This window comes from Nerophis lumbriciformis, linkage group LG34, assembly GCF_033978685.3.
Source record: "Nerophis lumbriciformis linkage group LG34, RoL_Nlum_v2.1, whole genome shotgun sequence".
Lineage (NCBI taxonomy): Eukaryota > Metazoa > Chordata > Actinopteri > Syngnathiformes > Syngnathidae > Nerophis > Nerophis lumbriciformis.
In genome coordinates, this window is record NC_084581.2 from 22,073,455 (window position 1) to 22,099,773 (window position 26,319).

At 40.0% G+C, this 26,319-nt stretch overlaps 1 protein-coding gene across 7 annotated transcripts in view; it reads left to right on the forward strand.

Annotated features, from left to right (window-relative positions):
• ncoa7b (nuclear receptor coactivator 7b) overlaps positions 1-26,319 on the forward strand; it is a 139,192-nt gene that overhangs the window by 110,173 nt on the left and 2,700 nt on the right. For 4 of the 7 annotated variants that reach the window (XM_061929739.1, XM_061929740.1, XM_061929738.1 and 1 more), the window contains exons 4-17: positions 1,580-1,650; positions 1,755-1,862; positions 2,188-2,274; positions 2,855-2,893; positions 3,111-3,236; positions 6,834-7,018; positions 7,296-7,450; positions 7,512-8,084; positions 8,638-8,809; positions 8,897-9,044; positions 14,479-14,610; positions 19,115-19,267; positions 24,852-24,947; positions 25,009-25,082. In XM_061929739.1, the coding sequence (XP_061785723.1) occupies positions 1,580-1,650; positions 1,755-1,862; positions 2,188-2,274; positions 2,855-2,893; positions 3,111-3,236; positions 6,834-7,018; positions 7,296-7,450; positions 7,512-8,084; positions 8,638-8,809; positions 8,897-9,044; positions 14,479-14,610; positions 19,115-19,267; positions 24,852-24,947; positions 25,009-25,082 (2,119 nt within the window). The remainder of the gene's footprint in view (positions 1-1,579; positions 1,651-1,754; positions 1,863-2,187; positions 2,275-2,854; positions 2,894-3,110; positions 3,237-6,833; positions 7,019-7,295; positions 7,451-7,511; positions 8,085-8,637; positions 8,810-8,896; positions 9,045-14,478; positions 14,611-19,114; positions 19,268-24,851; positions 24,948-25,008; positions 25,083-26,319) is intronic. The other 3 variants (XM_061929742.1, XM_061929741.1, XM_061929743.1) reach the window with 3 other exon arrangements.

The window sequence follows — 26,319 nt, forward strand, 5'->3', positions numbered from 1 at the left end:
TTGGAGGTGCTGATTCTCATCCTAGTCGCTTCACACTCTGCTGCAAACTGATCCAGTGAGAGCTGAAGATCTTAGCCAAATGATGCCATCGGGACCACATCATCTGCAAAAAGCAGACACCTAATCCTACAGCCACCAAACCTTATCCCCTCAATGCCCTGATTGCACCTATAAATTCTGTCCATAAAAGTTATGAACAGCATTGGTGACAAAGGGCAGCCCTGGCTGAGAAAAAGTGAATGCTATTCATTAAGTTATAACATTTTTTTTAAATGACAGCGCGTCGCCACCTTCAGCCAAGAATGTTGAAATAATATCTAAACAGCAGACATTTATCCATGAAAATATGGAAAAGCTGCTGATGATGTGTTTGACGGAAAAGCAGTTTTGAAGGAAATACTGTAGAAGTCCACCTGTCAAGGTAAATGCTGTACATTATAATTACATTACTTCATAAAACTACTGTATTTGTTAATAGTTCATTGTATTGTTCTTATACAATACTACCTATCTAAAAGTTTATTTTTCTTTTTAAAAGGCATGCTACATGTTGTGCTGTTAATTTCAATTAGAGGCGTTGATTTGAGATGCGATTGTTTTGAGTTAAGAGCTCCGTCACAGAGCCAATAAGCTTGTAAGTTGAGGTACCACTATAAATCTGATTCATCCTATTTAAACACCCAAAAATATGACCTTTTGTTGAGAATAATTGTAGTTTTACTTGCAAAAAAGTGAAATACATATAAATGATAGATGAAGTGAATAATACTAATTCATCATTCAAATCCTAAAATTGCATTAACCTAAATATCCATCCATCCATTTTCTACCGCTTGTTCCTCTCAGGGGCGCAGGGGTAGCTGGAGCCTATCCCAGCTGCACTCGGGTGGAAATAAATAAGTAAAATATACATTTCTTGTTCTTGATCACCCTCTTAGAATATACAATTATATTGCCCTATTGTACTTAAATATAGGAAATATTCCTTTCAAATTTAGGCATTTTTCACATGGTTTGGACACATTCATTTGTATTATATTTTGGATTTTATTATTTTAAATGATTATTATTATTTCAACCACTTTGATAGTAAATCACTTTTTGCGGTGGTGTCGGAAGATAGGTCACGCACGTACACACATGTACATACAAAGATTGCCTCCCAATGTTTACGTCACTTTTTTGGGATGACTAACCCGAGACTACACCCTATAATCGCTACCTTGTCTTGCAACATTAAAGCAAAATGCAGCTTTGGGGAAATGATGAGGACAAGCTATTCCCACTGTGTGGAGTCAATGCTATAAAACCTTTTTTTAAGTAACTTAAAGGGGAAAAAAGTATATTGCATTCAAACAATTCTAGGTGGCAAATACAGAATTTAAAGATGAATGATTCTCCACTGTATTAAAAAAGAGTGATAGTCTTTCCATTCATAAAATAAGTGACTATGAGAACATGTTTTCTTCAGATTTGTGGTTGAACTTTATGAATAAATAGAAGAACAGATCAAATCATTCATTGAACTACTGTGATTCTCTTGTCCTCTGTGATCTTTTACATGTTGTGTTCCTCGCAGCTGATGGCTGTAAAAGTAACAACCCAGCAAAGAGGGAGAAGAGAAGGCCGCCAGGGACAGTGGAGTTCATTGTGAGCACTGTGAACTACCGTACCTTTTTTCCTCCATCTTTCCAATTTCTTATTGGGTAAGTTGTGCACGAATTATCAGTTTTGATACTCTGGACTTGTTTCAGGTGGGACCAAATGATACCCTCAACAGCATCGCCCTCAAATTCAATATCACCCCAAACAAGTTGGTGCAGTTGAACAAGCTCTTCTCTCACAGCGTCTACCCTAGTCAGGTGAGAACTTTATAATAATGGATTAGATTGATATAGCGCTTTTCCAGACACTCCAAGCACTTTACAGTGAGAACTGAGAACCCATCACTCCACATTTTACACTATGGTGGTGGTAAGCTACATTTGTAGCCACTGTTACAGAAGTGTCTTGCCTAAGGACACAATGGCAGTGAATTGGATGGCGGAAGCTGGATTCGTACCAGGAACCCTCAAGTTTCTGGACAGCCACTCTACCTCTGAGCCATGCCACTTGACTTTATTTTACTTTATGACACTTTAAAGTCTTCTCATTATCATATCTAACTCACCACCATCACTACTATAGAAGCTGTTTGTCCCCGATGTGAGCCAGGTCGACTCAATGTCCACCGACCCCTCCCACACGAATGGTTCTTCTTTGGAGACAACGCAGGTAAATCGTATAGCATACTGTACTGTTTACTTGTTTACTTACCTTCAAATACATTTTTGGCAGCAGCAAATTGGTCATTTGGGGAGATATTTGCTCTAAAAAGGGTATTTCAACAAGTAAACAATAGGTACTTGATTTTGATATATGTAACGCTCATAAGGGTATTATAGTAAAATATGCAGAGATGAGATGTGTCAGTGGTCCTCGTCAGCCAGAGAACTTTGATTTTTGGGGCGGTAGCTGTAAAGTTTAGATCCATGAAGGAAAGAAGAAAGTGAATGAATGTTTATAACTGAATAAATTTACATATGCATTAAAAAGGTTTTCTTTTGTATTATTGTTTTTATGTTTTATGTAAAATGTTTATGACAACCTTTTTCCAAAACAATATAGAATGTGAGATATAACAGGATAATGCATACATTTATTATTGTTTTTCAAAACCGTCACAAAAAAGGGGGACCCCAAAAATGTACTGTGGAACTCCATTTTTATGACCTGATGGGGTCCCAGGGACCCCATTTTGAAAATGTATAGCGCCAACACTGTGATCATTTGTTTTTTGTTTTTTGTTCCACAGATTACTTCCACAAAGGCAACTTGTTTTTCCACTCTACTGGTACTTTAAGATTGTGTATATCCTCCTATAAACAGTAGACATTTGTGGACATGGCTGACAAGGCCATTTTGCCAAAATGTGTTACTCTGACAAAATAGACCAAAAACAGACGTTCAATGCCGATGTCACTAGGTCTCAGTAGAATATGGTACTGTAGATTGAAGTATATGAGTACTCTATCCAACCAACTGCATCGTCTCACTTTGACCTTCTAAAGGATGGTGGCCCAAACTGCTGTTCGGAAAGGTCAATCCGACGACAGCTCTCCCCTAATTCAGAGGACGAGAGCCCAGCAACGGTTAAATTCATTAAGATGAGCTGCAAGTACTTCACTGATGGAATGGTGAGTAATCGAATGTGTTGATTAACAAGTGGCTAGTGTTGGAGCTTACCTTCTTCGTTTGAAGCAGCAATATGTAGTTGCGTACATGAATTATTTGGAAAGAAACTCAGTGAATGGAGGAAACAATTATTATTTTTTACATAAACATTATTATAGACTTCTAATTCAAACAATATTATTTCCGTAGCAAGGCACCATCATGCATTTTTGCTGCATGCTTTGAATGGAAATAATTTGCGCCATCAAAAATCTACTGATTACTTACACAAGAATGTTCAATAACATGTTGAACATTTTTAATAGAAATATACTATATATGAGCTGACCACTAAAACTGGTAAAACTACGTAAATGAGTCAAGCTCAATAGAATTGTGCAATTTTGCAGCCATCAACTGTGAACATTAACAATTACTTTTCAGACAAATAGGTATACAGTATCTGCTTTTTCAGGAAGGATACACAATCTCTCTAATTACAGTTTCTCCAGCTATGGAGAACACCACACAGACAGGAAGGATCTCCTCATTTAATGTATGAAAAGTATTAATTTCATGTTTACAGTTATTAATAATAACTGGTTTTACAATGATGCGCTAACATGATAGGCAATTATAGTTACTTGCAGTATTAACAGCAGAGTTAGGGTGCTACATTTTTGCCAGTGTCGCTGGTGGAAATTCACTTTTGTCTTAAGGGGGATCGAAACATGTCACTCATTCAAGTTTATCACATGCTGTGTGTGCTAATGTTTCTGCTAGTGGTAGTCTTTCCTCTCTTTGATGAAATATCCTCTTTGTCAACCTTTCTCGTGAGTACTTAAACGTTTGTATTGCAGATTGGCGTCATGAGCGCCCACAAGAATCTATGAGGGAATTGGTGACAAAGTCGACCTACTGTAACTTTTATCAACCTAAGGCACAAAGAGTATGCAGCGTTTTGGAGATTTCTGAGATGTGAAAACTCACTATTTATAATACCTGTATGTTTTTACTTAAAGGGGACCTATTATGCAAAACCAACTTTTTTTTTACCTCTTATTACGTGTTTTTTTTGTATTCGGGATTTGCATAAATCGAGAAAATTTGAAATCAAACCATAGAGACATGGTGAAGATATGTATAAAACAATCTTGCCTTCCTTGATACTGTGCATCTGGAAATCGTTTCACTTTTTTCACATTTTGTTATTTTACAGCATTATTCCAAAATGGATAACATTATTTTTTGTCCTCAAAATTCTACACACAATACCCTATACTGACAATGTGAAAAACGTTTTTTAGAGCTTTTTAAAAATGTTTTAATAAAAATAAAAAGCTAAAAAATCACATACATAAATATCCACAGCCTTTGCTCAGTACTTTGTTGATGCACCTTTGGCAGCAATTACGGCCTCAAGTATTTTTGAATACGATGCCACAAGCTTGCACCTATCGTTAGGCAGTTTCGCCCCTTCCTCTTTGCCCATTCCTCTTTGCATCAGCTCTCAAGCTCCATCAAGTTGGATGTTTGCGCTGCCATTTTGAAATCTCTCCAGAGATTCAAGTCTGGGGTCTTGCGCGGCCACTCAAGGACATTTACATTTTCATCCAGGATGTCTCTGTACATTGCTGAATTAATCTTTCCCTCTACCACTACTCAGTGGCCTAGTGGTTAGAGTGTCCGTCCTGAGATCGGTAGGTTGTGAGTTCAAACCCCAGCCGAGTCATACCGAAGACTATAAAAATGGGACCAATTACCTCCCTGCTTGGCACTCAGCATCAAGGGTTGGAATTGGGGGTTAAATCACCAAAAATGATTCCCGGGACCCATCACCAAGGTGATGGGTCAAATGCAGAGGATAATTTCACCACAGCTAGTGTGTATGTGACAATCATTGGTACTTTAACTTTATCCTGACTAGTCTCCCAGTTATTTTTGCTGAAAAACATCCCCACAGCGTGATGTTGCCACCGCCATGCTTCACTGTAGGGATGGTATTGGCCTGGTGATGAGTCGTGTCTGGCTTCCTCCAAACATGATGCCTGGTATTCATGCCAAACAATTCCATTTTTGTCTCATCAGACCAGATCATTTTGTTGCTCATGGTCTGACAGTCTTTCAGGTGCATTTTTGCAAACTTTTACAAAGCAAAGGCTTCTGTCTGGCCGCTGTACTATACAGGCCTGATTGGTGGTTTGTTGCAGAGATGGTTGTCCTTCTGGAAGGTTCTCCTCTCTCCACAGAGGAATGCTGTAGCTCTGACAGAGTGACCATCGGGTTCTTGGTCACCTCCCTGACTAGGGCCCTTCTCCCCCAATTGCTCAGTTTAGACAGCCAGCCAGCTGTAGGATGATTGCTGGTGGTTCCAAATGTCTTCCATTTACAGATGATGGAGGCCACTGTGCTTATTGGGACTTACAAGGCAGCAGATGTTTTTCTGTACCCTACCCCAGATTTGTGCCTTGTGACAATTCTGTCTCGAAGGTCTACAGACAATTCCTTCAACTTCATGCTTGGTTTGTGCTCTGCCACGTACTTTCAAGTGTAGGTGTGTGCCTTTCTAAATTATGTCCAACCAACTGAATTTACCACAGGTGGACTCTAATTAAGCTGTAGAAACATCTCAAGGATGATCAGTTGAAACAGAATTTTTAATACATTTGCTAAAATTGTTAAAAAAAAAAATACCCAAAAGTTTTACGCATTGTCATTATGGGCTATTGTGTGTAGAATCTTAGGACAAAAATGAATTTATATTTTTTTTTTAATAAGGCTATATCACAAGAAAATGGGGAAAGTGATGCGCTGTGAATACTTTCCGGATGCACTGTATTTCCACCAAACAAGCTGTTTGGAATTTTCCCCATTTGTGTGTTGGCTCTGAAAGGCACAAGCAGTTGAAAATGGATGGATGGGTGACGTTTTCCCATTGATGACATGAGTAAATATCTCCATATATGATATAAATTTACCTGAAGCGCTACTGTATGTGCGAGTCCACCATTGTAGTCAGACGTTGTAGTCTATAAGTTCCAGAAAACTGCTCATCCAGCATTATCCCGCTGATGAGTTCTTTGCAATCAAGCATACAGCTAAGTGTAACACTAAGTAGCACAAACAACATTTTAAAGTTCATGCAGATGCACTGCGGTGTAGACTAATGGGGATCCTTAATAAACTAAACTAACCTGTAGATAAAGCTGCTGGATGCTGGCTACTCATGATACTTCAAATGCAGCTTTTTGCAGTAATCTTTAAAAACTACAAAGGAGGTTGCTTTCAGCCACAGCTGTTAATGCCAATGTTTTTAAACCAGAGCTGATTAGAGATCCATCCATTTCCTACCGCTTGTCCCTTTTGGGTCGCGGGGGGTGCTGGTGCATCATGGTGGTTTTTTGCTTTTGTGGACCACGCAGCCAGCAACTATACTGTGCGAGAGTCTGAGGATAACTGAACAGGTGTTTATTTGAACATTTATTGTGTATTTCTAAAAGAGAAAAAGTATCTCGGAACTTATAAGGGTACATGAAGCATACATTTACACTTTGTACCTATAGAAGGAGCCCAGGAGCTAAAATGACACATAGTAGTGATGCTATGTCTCCCTTATGCAGGGAGTCGTGGGCGGTGTGCTGATCGTGACCCCCAACAACATCATGTTCGACCCCCACAAATCGGACCCACTGGTCATCGAGCACGGCTGCGAGGAGTACGGCCTCATTTGCCCCATGGAGGAGGTCGTCTCCGTGGCGTTGTACGACGACGTATCACGCATGAAGCTGAAAGACGCCCTACCGTCGTAAGCGACTTGCACAACCGCCATCACCACTTTCATCATTTCCTTCCGAACTCTACTTGCTCCTTTTTAGTTCCTACTTCCAGTTTCGATGCTTGTTCTCATCTCTTGCCATCTCTTCTGTTACTCAAGCGCCTTCTACCTTTTGTTTATGTACTTGTTTTACACCATCTACTATATTTAAGTTATGTGCCATTTGTCTTTTATGTTGAGCCTTATGTTCCTTTTTTGTTGTTTTTGTTCTTTTCATTCCTCATCCTCACTTGACCCCGCGCTACAGCGACCTACCCCAGGATCTGTGTCCTGTCTACAGGCCTGGTGATTGGGAGCAGTTGCCGTCAGAGCAGGACTTGAACCCTTTTAGTCGCTACAAAGCTCTGGATTCAAAACAGCCAATCATCTTGGACGATTTGGAGTCGGCCCTCTCAGAAACTGGTGAGAGGTTTTATTTCTTGAAACTTTAGCGGCAAATGCAGATGATATTGTCTGACGACAGGGAGCACAGAAGGAGAGCATGCCGACAAGTCTCCCTCGGATGAAGGCTTCACCGAGCTGGAGCCTACAGTCAACGGGAGCATTGAAGAAGCAGAGGGATCATTCGCAACAAAAACACTTGAAAGTGGCAGCAGGGAGCAACAAGACATCAAAGAACCAAAGAGCCCTGGCAGGAAGGAATCCCAGGAGATGTTGCTGTTTTGCCAAACTAAAGAGAAGCAGGAGGATGAAGAGGATGAAGGCTTAGCTCAGAACAGCTTAGTAGAAGACGGTGAGTCCATCCTGTCATCTACAGAGACGGGAAAATCGGAGAAGTTGCGCAACACGTCGACAAGCAGAGCAGAAACCAAAGAAGAAGAACCTAAAGGGACCAAAGAGCTGCTGAAGTGTGTAGAGCATGAGGGTATCACAAAGTTATGTGAGACTGCAGAGGTGTCCTCAGACCTGGAGGGTCCTGGGAATGCACAGAGACCTGCCAAGGTGGAGCAACTCAATGAGGAGGAGAGGCGGAGGAAGAGCTACCAGGCGGAGATGAAGTCATGGCTGCTGGAGAGGATGCAGGCTCCAATTGAAGGTAATGCAATTTAGAAACTTCCGAATGTCATAGTATCGTATAAACAGATGAAAAAACGTCCTAAATATCATATACATCTTGATAGATGTTGATCCCCTTAGGCCACACTCTCCTTCATTACACAACGAACACCGTGACCTCCCGAAGTGTAAAAGAGCTTTACCTTACTGGAAACATAGCTTTAATGCTAATGAGCTGTGTTTTTGTAGCTGTGTGGCTCCAAGAAGTACTATTGTGCACTTGATCAATGTATGCTCTTGTCCAATGTAATATATGACATACATCAATGTGACATTAAGGAGTAGGACAGGAGGACACAAATGTTAGCAACATTAGCATTGCTGCGTCAGCTACAGTGTTAACATTACACTCACACATTACCAGCAACATCATGGTACGTTAGCCTATTTCCTAAAAAAAACAGAAAATTATAAACTAACCAAAACAATCACACATTTGTACCCGACAGACGGCTAGTTGGCAAAGCTTCAGGCTTTTTTTCAGATGTGTAGCAAAGCCTCTTTTTTTCTTTTGATTTCTGTATCCTGTGTAGACATGCTTTTCTCGTCAGAGGAGAAGAGTAAGAAACCGCCAATGTTCCTCTGCTTCAAAGTGGGCAAACCAATGAGGAAGTCATTCGCCACTGGGATGACCTCCAGCCCCGCCCACTCATTCGGAAGCTTGGGCAAGCAGCCCGAGTACTGGTTTGCTGTGCCACAGGAGAGGTGAGATGATGGATAGTCTATTAATGCTTCTTGGCGTTCTAACATAGTGCGCATGTGTTTGAGCCTGTATTTGTGTCTGTTCTCCAGGGTGGACCATTTGTATGCATTTTTTGTCCAGTGGTCTCCCGACGTTTATGGCAAAGAGGCCAGAGAGCAGGGCTTCATTGTGGTAGAGAAGGACGAGCTGGACATGATCGACAACTTCTTTGGTGACCCAGCGTCTTGCAGCTGGGAGGTGAGAGCACACAATAACAGACACTATAGGGACACCAGTACACAATAAAATACAAAGATTTAGAAAATATATGACTTTAATAATAACACATCCATTATTTGAGTTTGCAGTAATGTAGAACCACACTACATCAGACTGATAGCTGTTTATAGTATTATTCGTGGATGCACAACCTACCAATACCTACACAAAAATGACCCCAATTAAAATCAATGTGTTTTTGCAATAAACAGGGTTGTTATTCTTAAGAAGCTTTCAAATGGAGAGTTGTAATATTTTTATATGGCAGGTATTCCTCATAAAACATGTTTCTGACATCAGGCCAATTGCATTTTTTGTTTTTAATTAATTAAAAAAAAAAATAATAATAATTGTATCACTACCCCCAAGCATTTCCTATGGAATCTTCTATGGGATACATTTCTGCCTGCAGTTGACCGTGACCATATGTAACAGAAATCTGCCCTGTGGTCTGTTCTCAGTCGGTAGGCTTTGGTCCTCTTGTCATCAAAGTACAAGAAACGGTGAATATCTTAAAATCTTCGAATTGATATAGTTATGCGGAGGACTCCCAAAAATCACAGTGACCTTGTACAAGGTTATTCAGAGGACTCCCAAAAAACTGTGGCCTTGTACAAGGTTATGCAGAGGACTCCCAAAAAACCCACAAACTGGTACATTCCAGTTTACTCACTTCTATGTTTGTTTACATTTCTCTACTCTTCCCCTGTCTGTGGCTACTCTTTGTTCCTCCATGTTTGTGCATGTGAGCGCCTCTTCTATTAATATTATCAGACATGAACAGCTTTCATGCATCTATTTGGGAGACCATACCAAACCCAGATGCAGGCCCTGGCCGACTACTTAGAAAATTGTGGCTTGGTGTTTTAGCCTGGCTGGGAGGATAACTCTGCCCAGGAAGAGCCCCTGCGACTCATTCTGTTAGACACAATATCCACTTCCTCTTCAGAGGACTTTTCTGTGTCTGACTGGCCTTGTTCAGTAGGGGGACAATAGTCTGGGTTCTCTACATCTGAGATGTCAGATCCTGAGTCAATTCCCCTGATGGGCTCTTCATCCCATCCGTCCGGGATCATTTGCCGGGCAAGGTCCACAAGGATCCTATCTGGGCTCCTAGCAGCCATGTTACTGTAGATAAATGCAAAAAAACATTACCGTACAAAGGACAATGTTTGAAATGCACAGAAAACTATGAATCATGCGTTAGCTAACAGGATACTGTGTTTACCTACCTAAATACAATGCTGTTAGCTGACAACAAAGTTGGCTACTTTGATCACACATTATAATCTGTCAAAAAAAATGTTTATAAATGTAGATAATACGTACATGTAATGTTGCTGTGTAAAAATGACCTGCGTTGTGAGACTGCTGACATCAGGGGCCGTATTTATCAAGCGTCTTAGAGTGCCATTTTACACTTAAGTCCTGAGAATTTGCGAAATTTAGTCCTACTCTCAAACTTAAGAATAAAATCTGTTTATCAACTTTCTTAAAGGCCTACTGAAACCCACTACTACCGACCACGCAGTCTGATAGTTTATAGATCAATGATGAAATCTTAACATTGCAACACATGCCAATACGGCCGGGTTAACTTATAAAGTGCAATTTTAAATTTCCTGCGAAACTTCCGGTTGAAAACGTCTAGGTATGATGACGTATGCGCGTGACGTCGATGGTTGAAACGGTAGTATTGGGACTCCATTGTATCCAATACAAAAAGCTCAGTTTTCATCGCAAAATTCCACAGTATTCTGGACATCTGTGTTGGTGAATCTTTTGCAATTTGTTTAATGAACAATGGAGACTGCAAAGAAGAAAGCTGTAGATGCGATCGGTGTATTAGCGTCTGGCTACAGCAACACTACCAGGTGGACTTTGACTTGGATAGCAGACGCGCTATCCGACGCTAGCCGCCGACCGCATCGATGATCGGGTGAAGTCCTTTGTCGCTCCGTCGATCGCTGGAACGCAGGTGAGCTTCGGTGTTGATGAGCAGATGTGGGTTGGCATAGGTGGGGAGCCAATGTTTTTATCATAGCTCTGTCGAGGTCCGTAGCTAAGTTAGATTCAATGGCGTCGTTAGCAACAGCATTGTTAAGCTTCGCCAGGCTGGAAAGCATTAACCGTGTCGTTAAAGGTCCATGGTTTAATAGTATTGTTGATTTTCTGTCTATCCTTCCAGTCATGGGTTTATTTCTTTTGTTTCTATCTGCAGTTAAGCCCGATGCTATCACGTTAGCTCCGTAGCTAAAGTGCTTCACTGATGTATTGTCGTGGAGATAAAAGTCACTGTGAATGTCCATTTCGCATTCTCGACTCTCATTTTCAAGAGGATATAGAGGTGGTTTAAAATACAAATCCGTGATCCACAATAGAAAAAGGAGAGAGTGGAATCCAATGAGCCCTTGTACCCGGTACCTAAGTTACGGTCAGAGCGAAAAAAGATGCGTCCTGCACTGCACTCTAATACTTCACTCTCACGTTCCTCATCCACAAATCTTTCATCCTGGCTCAAATTAATGGGGTAATCGTCGCTTTCTCGGTCCCAATCGCTCTCGCTGCTGGTGTAAACAATGGGGAAATGTGAGGAGACTTTCAACTTGTGACGTCACGCTACTTCCGGTACAGGCATGGCTTTTTTTTATCAGCGACCAAAAGTTGCGAACTTTATCGTTGTTGTTCTATACTAAATCCTTTCAGCAAAAATATGGCAATATCGCGAAATGATCAAGTATGACACATAGAATGGATCTGCTATCCCCGTTTAAATAAAAAAAATTCATTTTAGTAGGCCTTTAAGTCTAAGAATCACTCCTACTCTCCACGATATTTAAGAGACCTTCAGAGGTGTCCTAAGTGGTTAGGAGTTGCCAGCAGGGGATGGCACTGAGGCGAGAGAGACGTGCGCGAACGTTCAGAGAGCGGAAGGATGTCCTGGCTTTGTTTGATGACGAGCAGCTGATCAAACGGTATCGTTTGGACTGAGCGGGTATTATTTTTGTCACAGATTTAATACGGGGCGTCATCTCATCAGCAACATCACGCAGCAGAGCTTTCACAGCAAAACTAAAGGTCATCACAATGCTTCGATATCTCGCCGCTGGGAAAATGAATTGGAAAGAAAAGGAAACATTTATTTTTGATTCATTGCCAATATTGTTTGTTTGTTTTGTATTATTTTGTAGTTTATTGTCAAAATATACTCTCCCATTGTCCACTTAAATATTTCTAAGATATTTCTTTATTCTTAGACGAGGGATTCCCTTCCGTGATTGGTCATTTCTATGGACACAGAAACATACCTGCCAACTACTCCGGTTTTCCCGTAATTAGTACGGTTTTCATCAACCTATTCCGGGTTACGGTTGCAGTGACAAAAAATACGGTTTTTCATTAATTAATTTTTATTTTTTTTTAAGTTTTATTCACGAAATCGCGTAACAACAATCACAATCGGCACTGCTTCCCGTAACTTCCTATCGAGCCATTCCGAATGCCATGCGCGAGGCTATTTATAGCACCGTTGCCATTGTTTCCAAACGAGCGAACGATCATGCAATCAGCCAGAGAAAAATCGCAAACGAGTCTTAAACCGAAAAGAAAACTGCAGTCATTCCGTGAAGAATATTCAAAAGCCTATCCGGGAATAATTATCCGTTCCAAAAAGGGTGAAAACTACGCGAATTGCACCTTGTGCAGACAATATTTTTCGATCGGACACGGAGGAATTAGCGATGTAAAAGACCACGTTGGGACAAAAAAACACAAGTCTAATGCCGTTGCTAAATTTGGATTTTAGCCACAAAAAGGTAATGACACCAATGTTATCTATTGGAATTGTTTAGTACTGTTATACTGTTAAAAGTGTTTATACTATTTATGCTTTCAAGTCCAAGTTGAAGAAATCTTGTTAAATGTTGACAGCATAACTACCAAAATACAGAAGTATGTCCTTAATATTTTTGCAGTGCTATTTCTGTTGAAAAGTTAAAATGATTACATTAGAGATGTGATGTGCCACTTTTCAAGTGTCTGATGGCTTAAATTAATTTTCATTAATTTTTCATATTTTGAATTATTTTGAAAGGCTTACAAAAAAACTACATTTGAATTGTAATTCCATGCTATTGACAGGACTATTAATTTTAATGAAGTTAGCTTACCATGTTTACAGTATGATAATTGTGATAGAAATGTGAATTTTAGGCACAGAATATTTTTTACAATTGAACAAGGCAGTAGATTATACAAGCTTGGACAGAAAGTTAATAATGACACCAATTTTTTTTTAAATGGAATTGTTTAGTACCGTACTGTTTTACCATTTGTTTACTGTAAAAAGTGTTTATACTGTTTATACTTTCAATTAACAAATTGAAGTCTTGTGAAAGGTTGACAGGATAACTGGCATTAACTGTCAAAATAATTTCAAACTATTGAAGTTAGCTTACAGAATAAACATGTCAATCAACCCATATGATTTTTGCAGTAATATTTTTGTTTTGAAAAGTCACTGTGACTGATAGAAAAGTGATGGTTTTAGGAACATTTTAACCTGTCTGAATGCAATCAATCATTTTGCGGCCCCTGGACCCTGGCTACTAGGTTTTTCTGATTTCAAAAGTTGGCAGGTATGCAGAAATGACGTCACCTAAAATTCCGTTTACGGCACATAGTAATGTCGTAATTCAGCTCTGAGTGTGACACTTAAGATTCAGTCCTACACTTCGCTGAAAGTGTGAGTAAGACGCTTGGTAACTAACTTTTAAGTGCAGCTTTCAGCAAAGAATTTCTTCACTCATAAGTCAACTCTTAGCAGACTTCTTAGGAGTACCGGGTAATTCTAAGACGCTTGATAAATACGGCCCCAGATATCACAGTCCAAGTTGCAACAGCTGTGAGAGATGACTTCAGATGTGTAAGTGGGACAGCCAGAGTTGCTAATAATTAAAGGTTCATAGAATATTTCATAGGAACTGCTTGGGGTCATTTATGACCCCATTAGTGGAAAAGTGGGGTAGTGATACAAAAACTGCAATTTCTTAAAATTTATGAAAAAGATGCAAATGACCTGATGTCACAAACCATGTTTTCTGAGAAATACATGGAATATGAATGAATATATTGCAACTTTACATTTTAAATATTTTGAAGAATAACGACCCAAAATGTGCATCTTGAGAATTAAATAACCCCCTCAAAAACTGCAAGGATTGAAAAATAGAACAAAAAGCCATACTTTAACAAGAAAAAGCTGAAATGTTTATACTAACAACTGATAACACAAATACTGTGTTTACCATTTTTTAAGCCTTTTTTAAAAATAACATGCACACCAAGGCTAATTATGCAAATTATAAGATGACATCAACACATTTTTCTATACATGCCCTGTTGTTTTTTTCAGATCATCACAATCGACGAGGCCAAACGGAGGCAGAGTTTCGGCAGCTGTGATGCAGAGCTGTGTGTGGACAGCCTACTACTACCCTTACTTAGCGATGCCAGCAGTCTGCTGCAGGACGCACACATTGAGAAGGTACTGTTTGCCCCAGTTGAAGACAAATGTGAGGTACCATACCTCACAGATGTTAAACCAAAACTTGGATATGACTAAGAGTACTTAGTGTCCAATTTGATTTACTATTCACCAAAAATGACTCAAAACACAGGACTTGTCTTGCTTCGGAACATCACAGTACATGTTGGACTTGACGTGTTTCCCTTCAGTGAACCAGAGCTCCCCAGTCAATGATAATTTCTGCTGCCATCCATCCATCCATTTTCTACCGCTTGTCCCGTTCGGGGTCTGCTGCCAGCTATTTTGAAGTCAATTTCTGTGGACAGTGAATCTATACTGTTTCATCATCAGGTATCACTCAAGTTGAGTATTACTGGGCATTCAGTCATTTCGGATGGAAGAAATTCTGCTTTCACACTCCTTTCTTTCCTCTGTTCTGCTGATAACGTTGTGGCGTATACATTCTTTGTGATGGCTGGTGCCTCCAGACTGCCATCTGTGGCTAGATTTTCCCAGATGTCTACATCAATGCCACATATCTTGAGTTTACATTTCACACTTTGTTTACCAAGGTAAAACTGGGAATTAAAACGTTTCTTGGCGATGATTAGGCATGCGTAATAAACGTCTCAATAGTCGTACTGTTGGCTTGTTCGTCTCGCTAACTAATGCCTAAAATCTTGCGGAGACAGTGTTGGTTATACTGCTCAAGACTTAACGGGTGGTGTCTATAAGGCGGTCCATGTCAGGCTTCCTTACAGCAGCGTAGAGATGATGAAGATGATGGCTTTATATACAAGAATTTTGGTATCCGTGCTCTTATCCTTGAACACTCGTTTCCTGAGACGTCCAAAGTCGCCACTGCTGAGACAATGCTTCACTTCCGTGTTGATATTGGCGTTCTCTGAAAGGTGGCTTCCAAGGTATGGGAAGGACTTTAAGTTCACTGCATTGTTAATTTTGAAACATGGATCTAATGAGGTTCAAATTCAGATGCTTTGAGGTATGGTGGGAACATATTTTGGTCTTCTTGATATTTAGTTCAAGGCTAAGTGCTTCACAGAATCAGAATCAGTTTTATTGGCCAAGTATGTTTAACACACAAAGAATGTGACTTGGTACTGTGCTCTCTTTGCTCAATGAACATCATAGACTGGTGAAAACACTCAAGATGATCTAAAGGTCTTCAGCTGAAAGAGGGCATATTACATAGTCATCGCCATACTGGAGGTCCATTACCGAGGTTGTAAAAAGCTTGGTATTTGCGTGGCGCAGTGGAAGAGTGGCAGTGCGCGACCCGAGGGTCCCTGGTTCAATCCCCCCCTAGTACCAACCTCGTCATGTCCGTTGTGTCCTGAGCAAGACACTTCACCCTTGCTCCTGATGGGTGCTGGTTAGCGCCTTGCATGGCAGCTCCCTCCATCAGTGTGTGAATGTGTGTGTGAATGGGTAAATGTGGAAGTAGTGTCAAAGCGCTTTGAGTACCTTGAAGGTAGAAAAGCGCTATACAAGTACAACCCATTTATCATTTATCATTTATGCTTTTAGCCAGCTAAGGCAAAACAACTACCTGTCCATTATATAAATAATGCTGATCATGCTGCCATTAGGTAGCTTGTCTTTGACTAGATGGAGGATCACAGACATGTAGATCAAGAACAAATTACGGTAGGTGCAATTACACATCCTTGTTTGACTCCAGTGGTAATGTCAAATGTATCACTCTCAGAACCAGTTCCAGCCAGTACAGTGGCCTTCATGCCATCATATAGTAGTCGAATGATGCAAATGAATTTAGCAGCACATTCACATTTGGACAGTGTGGTCCACAGTGATTCACCATGTCACTTGCTGCTGCCTTGCACTGAAAAACATGTTCATGGTGCCTATAGATTGTCAAAATCCAGATTGTGATTCAGGCAACATAGTTTTAGAGACAGGAAGCAGGCGGCTTGCAAAAATCCTAACTAGTAGCAATCGCCCACCCCTCACAATCACGTCGTCGATCATATGCCAATTTTCGAACGTGAATGCATCCAGGATGTTTTCAATGTATTCTTCTGTTGAAACAGAGTGTTGGTAATAATAAGTTCAGGCTCTTTGCACTCTGTAGGAAGCAGCAAGCGATTTGAATTCATAAGCTCATCCTCTTTGCCGACGGTGTCGATCCACATTTCATTATTTCTTCCAACTCGTGCATTGAAATCAGCAAGCAACACTAACTTGTGTTACTTGTTGACTTTTGAAAGTTTACGGTTTAAATCCGAATATAACTTTTCCTTCACAAGTTCACTGTGTTGTGAACACAGGATGAGCATGTGTAGGATGAACAATGTTTTAGGGACATTTTTAGCCCCTCCCCTAGCTACATAAAGTACGGTAACCAGAGTGGTTCCTAAAGAGAGCTGCTTAGTCGTTAATATAGATGCCAAAATGCTCAACCATCTCCAAACCTTGTGAAAGACAACCGAGTTACACGGTCGTGGTCAAAAGTTTACATACACTTGTATCATGTAATGGCTGTCTTGAGTTTCCAATTATTTCTACAACTCTTTTTTTGTAATAGAGTGATTGGAGCACATGTTTGTCACAAAAAACATTCATGAAGTTTGGTTCTTTTATGAATTCATTATGGGTCTACTGAAAATGTGACCAAATCTGCAGGGTCAAAAGTATACATACAGCAATGTTAATATTTGGTTACATGTCCCTTGGCAAGTTTCACTGCAATAAGGCGCTTTTGGTAGCCATCCACAAACTTCTGGTAGAATTTTTGACCACTCCTCTTGACAACATTGGTGCAGTTCAGCTAAATTTGTTGGTTTTCTGACATGGACTTGTTTCTTCAGCATTGTCCACATGTTCTCAATGGGGTTTGAGTCAGGACTTTGGGAAGTCCATTTTAAAACATTAATTATAGCCTGATTTAGCCGTTCCTTTACCACTTTTGACTTGTGTTTAGGGTTATTGTCCTGTTGGAACACCCAACTGCGCCCAAGACCCAACCTCCGGGCTGATGATTTTAGGTTGTCCTGAAGAATTTGGAGGTAATCCTCCTTTCTCATTTACTCTCTATAAAGCACAAGTTCCATTGGCAGCAAAACAGGTCCAGAGCATAATACTACCACCACCATGCTTGACGGTAGGAATGGTGTTCCTGGGATTAAAGGCCTCACCTTTTCTCCTCCAAACATATTGCTGGGTAGTGTGGCCAAACGGCTCAATTTTTGTTTCATCTGACCACATAACTTTCCTCCAGAAGGTCTTATCTTTGTCAATGTGATCAGCAGCAAGCTTTAGACGAGCTTTAAGGTGTCTCTTCTGGAGCAAGGGCTTCCTTCTTGCATGGTAGCCTCTCAGTCCATGGCGATGCAAAACACGCTTGACTGTGGACACTGACACTTGTGTTCCAGCATCTTCCAATTCATTGAAGACCTGCTTTTTTGTGGTTCTCGGTTGACTCTTGATCATGCTGACCAATTTTCTCTCAGCAGCAGGTGATAGCTTGCGTTTTCTTCCTGATCGTGGCAGTGACAAAACTGTGCCATGCACTTTATACTTACGAACAATTGTCTGCACAGTTGCTCTTGGGACCTTAAGCTGCTTTGAAATGGCTCCAAGTTAATTTCCTGACTTGTTCAAGTCAATGATTCGGTTTTTCAGGTCTGTGCTGAGTTCCTTTGACTTTCCCATTGTCGCGTTTGTAACCGAGTCTCATGACTGAATCACATGAGCCCTATTTAAATGGGCTCAGAGAAGTCAACAGGTGTCGTCAATCATAACCACTCACATGAAGTTAAGAGGCCATGCCAAGAAGCTAATTTGATTTGATTGTAACTTTTCTACATCACCAAAATTGATAATGTATGTTGCTGTTTATATACTTTGGACCCAGCAGATTTGGTCATAGTAGACCCATAATAAATTCATAAAATAACCAAACTTCATGTATGTTTTTTGTGACAAACAAGTATGTGCCCCAATCACTCTATCACAAAAAATTAAGAGTTGTAGAAATGATTGGAAACTCAAGACAGCCATGACATTATGTCCTTCACAAGTGTATGTAAACTTTTGACCACGACTGTATATCCACCGCCTGATGTTCCGCTGTTAACGATTTTGAACCAGAACTGAAACCGTGATAGCTCCTGAACTGTCAGTTTTTCCGAACTGCTGCCGAGTTGACTTGAAGGACCGTAAACTCGTGAAGCTGAGCCATATCCACAGCCAAGGAAGGCTAAGGGTGTGTTAACTTAACTTGTCCAAAGTGTACACCCAGGTTGGTGGAGGAAAAAAGAGGTGCCTGACTTCTCCATTCTAGACCAGTATCAAGCAAAGTCTAGCCACTGCTTGTAAGATGTACTGTGACTACTTAAAGGTAGATCTAAGTTTACTTTCTATGTTATTGTCCTTTGAGAAGATATTCCGTCATAAAACTAGTTGAAATGAAAACGTGGTTGCTGTGAGATAGCGGTTCTGCACGGTTGCTTATTTTAACCCGCCTGATTATCTGTTCTAGCTGGCCTGTCGCTTGCCGGCCCGTGTGCAGGGCTACCCATGGAGACTGGCCTACAGCACCGTGACGCACGGCACCAGCCTCAAGACACTCTATAGGAATCTTGCTGATGTGGACAGTCCAGTGCTGCTGGTCATCAAAGACCTGGATAACCAGGTAGATAAAAGTCTGTGGATTCACGCTCTGACCACTGGATTTAGGCCATGTCCACACAAACACGGGTATTTTCAAAATGCATATTAAAACTATCTCCATCCACACAAGTGTAGTTTCAAAACGATCTCTGTTTGCAAGTGCATACACCTGCTGTCATGCACATTTGGCCCAATCAGAAGCCTGGAAAAGCAGCAAAAGCTGACTTGTTGACAATACACTTCTGTTAATAAAATGTTTATTTTGATATACTCAACATACAATGATGTACATTATATCTAAAACCAGCTTGCACTTACACAGAGCCCTGGGAACATCACTATTCTTTTTTTTTTTTTTAGGTGCCTAAAGTGTGTATACGCACCTGGGCTGCTGATACTCAACACTCATAAAATTATACCATGTTTAATCAGCAACATGTGCAGTGAAGTGAACATTTCTTTCTAAAATCAGCGCACCCTAACAAGGAGCCAAGCAAACCTCTTGAATAGTTAAGTGCCTAAAGCGCACGGAAGTGCGTGTGCCGCTGCAAAACTCTCGTGGAATTATTAAAGGGGCCATATGTAAGAATCTGGCCAGAAATGGTACTGCAATCACGGTCAAAATTCTATAGTCCCCTCCTCCTTGACTGAGGTTGCCAGATACACAGCCGAATCCATCTCGATCGACTGGGCTACTCCAAGGAACTTCAAACTTTCACCGCCTCTTACTAGGGGTTGAGGTGCTGGGACCATAATAGCTGAATTGACAAGCGTTTTGTCAACAACAAATCTCTAACCAACACGTTTTACAGAGAAATTAGGCTATTTTCAGGAAGAAGTACATCATCCCTGCGTACAATATCACAACAAATGGCAATCATATGGTTATTGTCAGTACTATCAGAAAACAAAGACTAAAACGAACTACAACCAACTTTAGCAATGGTTATACTGTGGAAAATAAGTACAGCATGCTTAGCAGCCTAATGTACGCTCAAAACTAAAGGGGAGACATTTTACCAAGGTATGCCTATAGGCTACTGTTTCAGATTGCCATATAACTTGGTACATGTAGTCCACAATATGCTAACACGAATGAGGAATTATTTTATCATGTGATTTGGCTGTCTCCATACGTTTCACATTGCCATCACAGCGTGCTAGTGTTGGATCCCATTTCCTCAGCGTATCAGCATATTGAGAATGAAATAGGCACTGACACTACCCATATCCACATAGGTTTGCCCTGTCAGTTCGATTACACATCGACATACAGGCTAACAGGCATATATTTCCCCGTATACAGTATGTCGATGTGTCATCGAACTGGGCTATACATAACCTCCCATTGGCCAGGCTAGCATGCTAAGCATTCATTGCACGAACATACTAGCTTTGTTAGACAAGATCATAGACTGTATCGGACAATATAGTTTACATTACCATTTCCATTTATTACCAGAACAAAAACGGAAATGCCTTACTTACCTATCAAGGAGGAAATGAGCAAGTTTGGTGTCAGATGTTGATGACTGATGGTTGTTATCATCAGTCATCAACAATTGAGAACAGAGAAATGGATATTGGAACAGTGTAGGTCTGACTTGGAGGGAGAGAGAGAGAGAGAGAGAGAGAGAGAGTCTACATTTGATTGTTTACATTTGATTATTAACAATCCGGGGAGGGTGTTAGTTTAGGGTTGTAGCTGCCTGGAGGTGAACCTTTATTGCGGTTTTGAAGGAGGATAGAGAGTTAAGACCTTTGTTAGTTCGGAATCTGGGTTTAACGTGGTTAGTGGAGCTCACCCTGGTGTTGTGGTTATGGCGGTCATTTACGTTAAGGAAAATTATTTATTTTTTATCGTGTTCTGTTTGTGTTGTGTTGTGTTTGCTCGGTACTCGTTTTATCTTTTAACCTGCTCATTGTACAGCACTTTGGCTACCCCTGTGGTAAATTTTAAATGTGCTCTATAAATAAAGTTGATTTGATTTGATTTGATTTGACATGTACTTCGGTATCAGGGAGGTGTAGCGGATTTTATAGACTAGGCTCAGTGCAAGTTGTTTTACTCTGTCCTCGTTTTGTTCCTGGCTTTGTCATGAATAAGTTGAGAATCGTAACAAGGCCTTTTAGATTTACAAAGGTCTGGCGTGTTTAGTAATTTTACCAGTGGCAGTAGCTAGACAAAGATGGCGGTGCGTAACTAGCAACCTGGATGTGACACACTCATGGACTTTCTAATTGGTTAAAACGGTGGAGAGCGGGACATCGAAATGAAATAACAAGATTTTGGGGCTGTTAATCAAATTTTTAAATGAACATATCCTGGCTGAACTACTGTTATCAGTTATAGAGGTATTCGAAAAGAACATGATTTATTAATGCCTTTTGACATACCAGGGCCATTTAATGATGACTTGACATGAAATTATTACATATGGCTCCTTTAAGCATTTAATCATCGATTTAGAGATATTACACGTGCAATGAAGTGTAGGGATGATACTCTAAACCCATTTCCCGGTTGTTCGATAAGAAAAGAACCGAGTCCTCGGACTCGAATCCCTTTTTGAGAACCGGTACCCGTTATCGAGACCACTATAGTAAAGAAAAAGAGTTAGTTCTTTATTCGAATCGCTAAGAACGAATCCCGTCCCGACCAGAAATGCCCCGTGGGACATCAAAAGAAATGCCGTCACGTAGCTCAGTCATTAGGCGCAGATAGGGAATGCAGGAAAAACAATGGACCGGAAAAAGCGCTCCAAGGTGTAATAAAGTTCAAAACAAAAGGTATAATCCAATAAATAACTTTACTGAGAGATTTGAGCAGGGTACAAACACATGACGAACACTTTTACGACCAACCGGAAACATAGCAACCAGGCTAGCAACGCACCTCCTTTACGGCAGCTGTCGCAACGTTCTTAAAGCAACCGCAGCACATACATATACAGGTAAAAGCCAGTAAATTAGAATATTTTGAAAAACTTGATTTATTTCAGTAATTGCATTCAAAAGGTGTAACTTGTACATTATATTTATTCATTGCACACAGACTGATGCATTCAAATGTTTATTTCATTTAATTTTGATGATTTGAAGTGGCAACAAATGAAAATCCAAAATTCCGTGTGTCACAAAATTAGAATATTACTTAAGGCTAATACAAAAAAGGGATTTTTAGAAATGTTGGCCAACTGAAAAGTATGAAAATGAAAAATATGAGCATGTACAATACTCAATACTTGGTTGGAGCTCCTTTTGCCTCAATTACTGCGTTAATGCGGCGTGGCATGGAGTCGATGAGTTTCTGGCACTGCTCAGGTGTTATGAGAGCCCAGGTTGCTCTGATAGTGGCCTTCAACTCTTCTGCGTTTTTGGGTCTGGCATTCTGCATCTTCCTTTTCACAATACCCCACAGATTTTCTATGGGGCTAAGGTCAGGGGAGTTGGCGGGCCAATTTAGAACAGAAATACCATGGTCCGTAAACCAGGCACGGGTAGATTTTGCGCTGTGTGCAGGCGCCAAGTCCTGTTGGAACTTGAAATCTCCATCTCCATAGAGCAGGTCAGCAGCAGGAAGCATGAAGTGCTCTAAAACTTGCTGGTAGACGGCTGTGTTGACCCTGGATCTCAGGAAACAGAGTGGACCGACACCAGCAGATGACATGGCACCCCAAACCATCACTGATGGTGGAAACTTTACACTAGACTTCAGGCAACGTGGATCCTGTGCCTCTCCTGTCTTCCTCCAGACTCTGGGACCTCGATTTCCAAAGGAAATGCAAAATTTGCATGGTTGGGTGATGGTTTGGGGTGCCATGTCATCTGCTGGTGTCGGTCCACTCTGTTTCCTGAGATCCAGGGTCAACGCAGCCGTCTACCAGCAAGTTTTAGAGCACTTCATGCTTCCTGCTGCTGACCTGCTCTATGGAGATGGAGATTTCAAGTTCCAACAGGACTTGGCGCCTGCACACAGCGCAAAATCTACCCGTGCCTGGTTTACGGACCATGGTATTTCTGTTCTAAATTGGCCCGCCAACTCCCCTGACCTTAGCCCCATAGAAAATCTGTGGGGTATTGTGAAAAGGAAGATGCAGAATGCCAGACCCAAAAACGCAGAAGAGTTGAAGGCCACTATCAGAGCAACCTGGGCTCTCATAACACCTGAGCAGTGCCAGAAACTCATCGACTCCATGCCACGCCGCATTAACGCAGTAATTGAGGCAAAAGGAGCTCCAACCAAGCATTGAGTATTGTACATGCTCATATTTTTCATTTTCATACTTTTCAGTTGGCCAACATTTCTAAAAATCCCTTTTTTGTATTAGCCTTAAGTAATATTCTAATTTTGTGACACACGGAATTTTGGATTTTCATTTGTTGCCACTTCAAATCATCAAAATTAAATGAAATAAACATTTGAATGCATCAGTCTGTGTGCAATGAATAAATATAATGTACAAGTTACACCTTTTGAATGCAATTACTGAAATAAATCAAGTTTTTCAAAATATTCTAATTTACTGGCTTTTACCTGTATATATACAACATATCTCCCTTTTTTAACTTTTGTTTTTCTTTCCTTGTAAACAAAACAAAATCACACTGTACATGTGTTGTCTGTCTAATTACAAATAATGCAGACGAGGCGTGTTGGCTGAGTTCTTGACGTTTACTTTCACAGCGTGCTCATAACCTCATTCTTAGCTGCCGGGTGGCGACATGCAACAACACTTTTCGGGGCTACCGCGCATGCTCGTCACTCCCGCTGCATGCTGGGTAGTGTAGTTGTTATATTCCCTAGCTCATAACATCACATCTTTCCCCCTATAAAGAAACAATGTTAACTCAATAAAGTGTATTTCTTTTTTTAGCTTTAACTTTTCATTTTCTAGCATTGTAACCACATTTGCAAACAACTTTTCCCTTCACAGAATTTTCTTTCAATAAAGAAATAAAGTGCAAAAATGTCAAAGCATCATAACAAACAGTTATGTCAAATAGCAGCAGAAGTGCACTTTTTGGAGAGCTGTATTATTTTCAGTTTTGTGCCCAAGGGACTGATTTTATTTAACACTATATTATTATTTATACACCTATTGTGATCACAGAGACAGGTTGTTTTTGTGTTACTGTATATATTTGTTTTTCTGAAAAATCCCCACTTAATATACTTTGGGTAACAACAGTCAATATTTATTTATTTTATTTTATTTTTTTAGGGGGGGTAACAGTCAATATTTATTTATTTATTAGATTTTATTTTTGTCTTATATAATAGTGAGCTTTTGTTAAACCAAATATTGTTTTTTTTTTTCATATACAACAACCTATCTGGACTCGATAAGAGAATCGATAATGAATCGGTTCGATAAGAGGATTCGAAAATAGGCTCAAACTCGATAATTTCTTATCAAACATCATCCCTAATGAAGTGTACATTGTCTTTAACACAAGGAGGAAGGATACATCATGGCATCTTTTGCAAAAGTGTGCATTTTTAAGGACAAAAGGCCTAAACGCAGCGAAGTATGCGTTTTACTAAGTATCCGTGTTTGTGTGGAAATGGCCTAAATTTGTTGTCATTTTAATTTTGCTTCCAGGTCTTTGGGGCTTTCTCCACTCATCCCTTCAGAGTGAGCGAGCACTGCTACGGCACGGGCGAGACCTTCCTCTACAGCTTCTGTCCTGAGATCAAGGTTTGTGCAAGTGTTTTCTGGTTTGCATACGTGCATAATGTCTGATGGTGTTTGTCTGCAGGTGTACCGCTGGACAGGCGATAACTCTTACTTTGTCAAAGGCAATATTGATTCACTGCAGATGGGAGGAGGAAGGTATGTACTTTATAGTCGCCACTGTACCATGCACTGTTTCCTCTTGTAGTAGCTGGAGGGTGTCTACTTACTCAACTGCAGAAAGTACCCAGGATTTATTACAGGGTTTTGTAAAAATGCATTTTTTTTGTAATAGTTAACAATTAAAATATAGTCAAGATCAAAAGTATTTATAGTACAGTAATAAAAAAGGTTTATATTAGAAATGTCCGATAACATCGGCCGATAAATGCTTTAAAATGTAATATCGGAAATGATCGGTATCGGTTTCAAAAAGTAAACGGACGTAGGGAGAAGTACAGAGCAGTTGCGTCTCCCAGTCAGCAGCCTCTCCCCTCTAGCCTCTCCCCTCTCCCACACACAACATAGGAGTTGACGACTGCAGCATGAGAGGTTTACTGGTGACGCTTGATGACCTCATCAAACCGCCGCGAGCGGAGCATAACAACACGAGAGTGTGTTGTTGCCGGTGCCGTAGCCGTTACTAACAAGCGAGCTCACTCGGTGACTGACTAATGATACCAATTTTATGGTTTGGGATTATTTTAAAGTATGTCTGACGGATAAAAGACTGGCTATTTGCAATGACTGCAAAAAGTTGGCTATGCGAGGAGGAAACAAGGCGTCTGCATTTAACATACCTCCCGAATTATTATTATTATTATATATACTGTATGTATATATATATATATATATATATATATATATATATATATATATACATATATATATATACCGGTGTGTATATATATATATATATATATATATATATATATATATATATATATATATATATGAAATACTTGACTTGGTGAATTCTAGCTGTAAATATACATATAATGTAAATATATATATATATATATATATATATATATATATATATATATATATATATATATATATATATATATATATATATATATATATATATATATATTATATATATATATTCATATATATATATATATATATATATGTATATATATAATCAAATAAATATATATATAGCTAGAATTCACTGAAAGTCAAGTATTTATTATATATGTATATATATATATTTATGAAATACTTGACTAAGTATTTATTATATATATATATATATATATATATATATATGAGAAATACTTGACTTGGTGAATTCTCGCTGTAAATATACTCCCCTCTTAACCACGCCCCCCGCCCCCGATCACGCCCCCGCCCCACCACCCACGGCCCCACCTCCCGAAATCGGAGGTGG